Consider the following 2,154-nt stretch of genomic DNA (forward strand, 5'->3'; position numbering starts at 1 on the left):
TGGCATGGGGCCCCCCCGTTGCTCCCCCCACAGCAGCGCCTGCTGGGACTGCACGTAGCTTCGCACCATCATCTCCTTGACCTGCAGCGTGGGCGTGGTGGGGCGGCGAGCACCCGGCACACCCTCACCTGCATAGCCTCCGCTGGCCGTGGAGCAGGCGTGCCCGTAGGGCGTGGGCAGCTTGGCCGTGGGGCAGGGTGGCAGGGCTGGGCTGGGTGCCGCAAAGTGCTCGGCCTTGACAGAGGCTGGGGGGAAACGCGGGCCCCCCCCAAAGCTGCCTCCCAGGCATGCGCCCGCCACCCGGGGTGGGTCACAGGTGCTGTATGGGGCATTGTGGCCCATGGTCCCAGCCACGCCCGGTGGCCCGGAGCTCACATCCATGGTGCACCCGGGCTGGTCCCATGGTGCGGGAAGGCTGCCCCGCACGTGCTGGCAAGAGGGCAGGGAGTATTCGGGTGGTGCCAGGCCAGCCTCCCCAGTCCGATGTGGGGTGCCATAGGGAGTCTCGCCAGGCAGTGCCGGGCCCTGAGCCGGGCAGGGGAAGCCTTGCTCAGGGTAGCCCAGGAAGGGCTCTGCATCCAGCAGCCCCTCCATGCCCAGGCTCTCCAGGAAGACTTGCTCGCTGATGCGTGGTGTGCAGGGGGTGAAGCCGGGGGGCGTCAGGCTGGCGTCGGGGGCCCGGACAGCGCCTGCGCTCCGGTACCGTGGCACACGGGCGGTGGCAGGGGGCAGCTGCCTGGGCGCCTGGGCAGGGTCGCTGGCCCGGCGGGGCCCGGTGCCGGGAGCCAGGCCATAGCCCGGGTACTCGTTGGTGCTGTGTCTTCGCAGAGAGGTGCCAGGGAAGCCGCCGGGCCCCACCAGGCCCGTGCCTGGCAGCGGGGTGGGCGGGGGGCCACCCGTGGCCGCGGCGTAGGTGGCCTTGAGGCGGTACTGCTGGGCCGGTGTCAGCCCCGGCAGTCCCCCGACCTCGCCACTGGCATCGGGGGACACCGGGTCGTAAGCGTCGATGCCGTTCGGGACCCCCCCGGCTTCACCTGGACGCAGGAAGGGGGAGGTGGCCGAGGACCGGCGGCTCACGGTGTAGGCCGAGCTCACCGTGCTGGTGGTGCTGGCCCGGCGCTCACTGGCTCCATCACCCGACATCTCCAGGAGGCGGCGGTGGGGGGCACCAGGCAGGGGGCCACACAGCCCTGGCATCTCCCCCGGGGGTGCTGTGGGGGGTGGGGGGCGCATTAGCATGGAGACCCTGTGCCAGAGCAGACCGTGGCAAGGGGCATTTTGGGGGGTGTCTGGTACTGAGATGCTCCCCCCACCCCACCCGGTGCCAGCAGCCCCAGCAGCCCAGGGAGGAGCGTGGGGGTCTTGCCAGTACCGGGCAGCGCCGGCAGCGTGGGGGCGCGAGCGGGTGGGGGGCGGCGCAGCTGATGCAGCTGATCCAGGCGCAGGCTCTCCAGGCGGCGCAGCGCTGCCAGCCCCGAGGCGCCCATGGGCTCTGGCGCCGCCTCGTCCAGCACTGACAGGTCCTCGCAGCTGCCCCCGGGCGGCGCATTCATCTCCACGCCGCTGTCCGTGCCCAGTGGCGACCGCTCACTGCTGCACGACGACTGCCCCCCGGGGCTGGGCTGCGGCTTCTGGAGGGCACGGGGGGCACTGCATTAGTGTGGCCCCCATGGCCTACCGGGTTCCCCCCCTGCACCCCCACATGGCCACTGCACCCCCCGGCAGTGCCCAGGGCTGGCACAGCACCCCCGGCTGACCCCAGTTCTTCCCCTCACCAGGGCGGCATCGGGGGGCAGCCGCTTGGCCTCATCGCGTCGGCCCCCATCCCGCTCCGGCAGCGTCTCGATGGGCGGTCCCAGGGGGACCCCAGCCCGACCCAGCCCTGTGTCCCCCCGGTGCTTCTTTGTGACATGGGCATCGGGTCCGTGCACCGTCTTGACGTGCTTGCGCAGGGAGCTGGGGTCCGTGTAGCGCTTCGTGCAGCCCGGCAGCTTGCACACGTATGGCTTCTGGTGGGGCAGCAGGGGTTAGCACAGGCCTGTCTTCCCCACCCCTAACATGGGCCCCGCCAGGGGGCCCCATGCAATATGAGGGGGATGGGGTGGGGTGTATCTCCAGCACAGGCAGGTGGGAGCTCTGCATGGGGGGATATCT

The 2,154-nt window shown here is 71.8% G+C and overlaps 1 protein-coding gene across 1 annotated transcript in view; it reads right to left on the reverse strand.

The window, feature by feature from the left end:
• Positions 1–2,154, reverse strand: part of GLI1 (GLI family zinc finger 1) — a 14,661-nt gene that overhangs the window by 672 nt on the left and 11,835 nt on the right. The window contains exons 9-11 of the mRNA XM_019531657.1: positions 1,776–2,009; positions 1,373–1,631; positions 5–1,211 (exon numbers count right to left, since the gene is read on the reverse strand). Coding sequence (XP_019387202.1) covers positions 5–1,211; positions 1,373–1,631; positions 1,776–2,009 — 1,700 coding nt within the window. The remainder of the gene's footprint in view (positions 1–4; positions 1,212–1,372; positions 1,632–1,775; positions 2,010–2,154) is intronic.

Source organism: Crocodylus porosus, unplaced genomic scaffold (genome assembly GCF_001723895.1).
Source record: "Crocodylus porosus isolate Cpor-Errol unplaced genomic scaffold, CroPor_comp1, whole genome shotgun sequence".
In the NCBI taxonomy this organism is placed as follows: Eukaryota; Metazoa; Chordata; order Crocodylia; family Crocodylidae; genus Crocodylus; species Crocodylus porosus.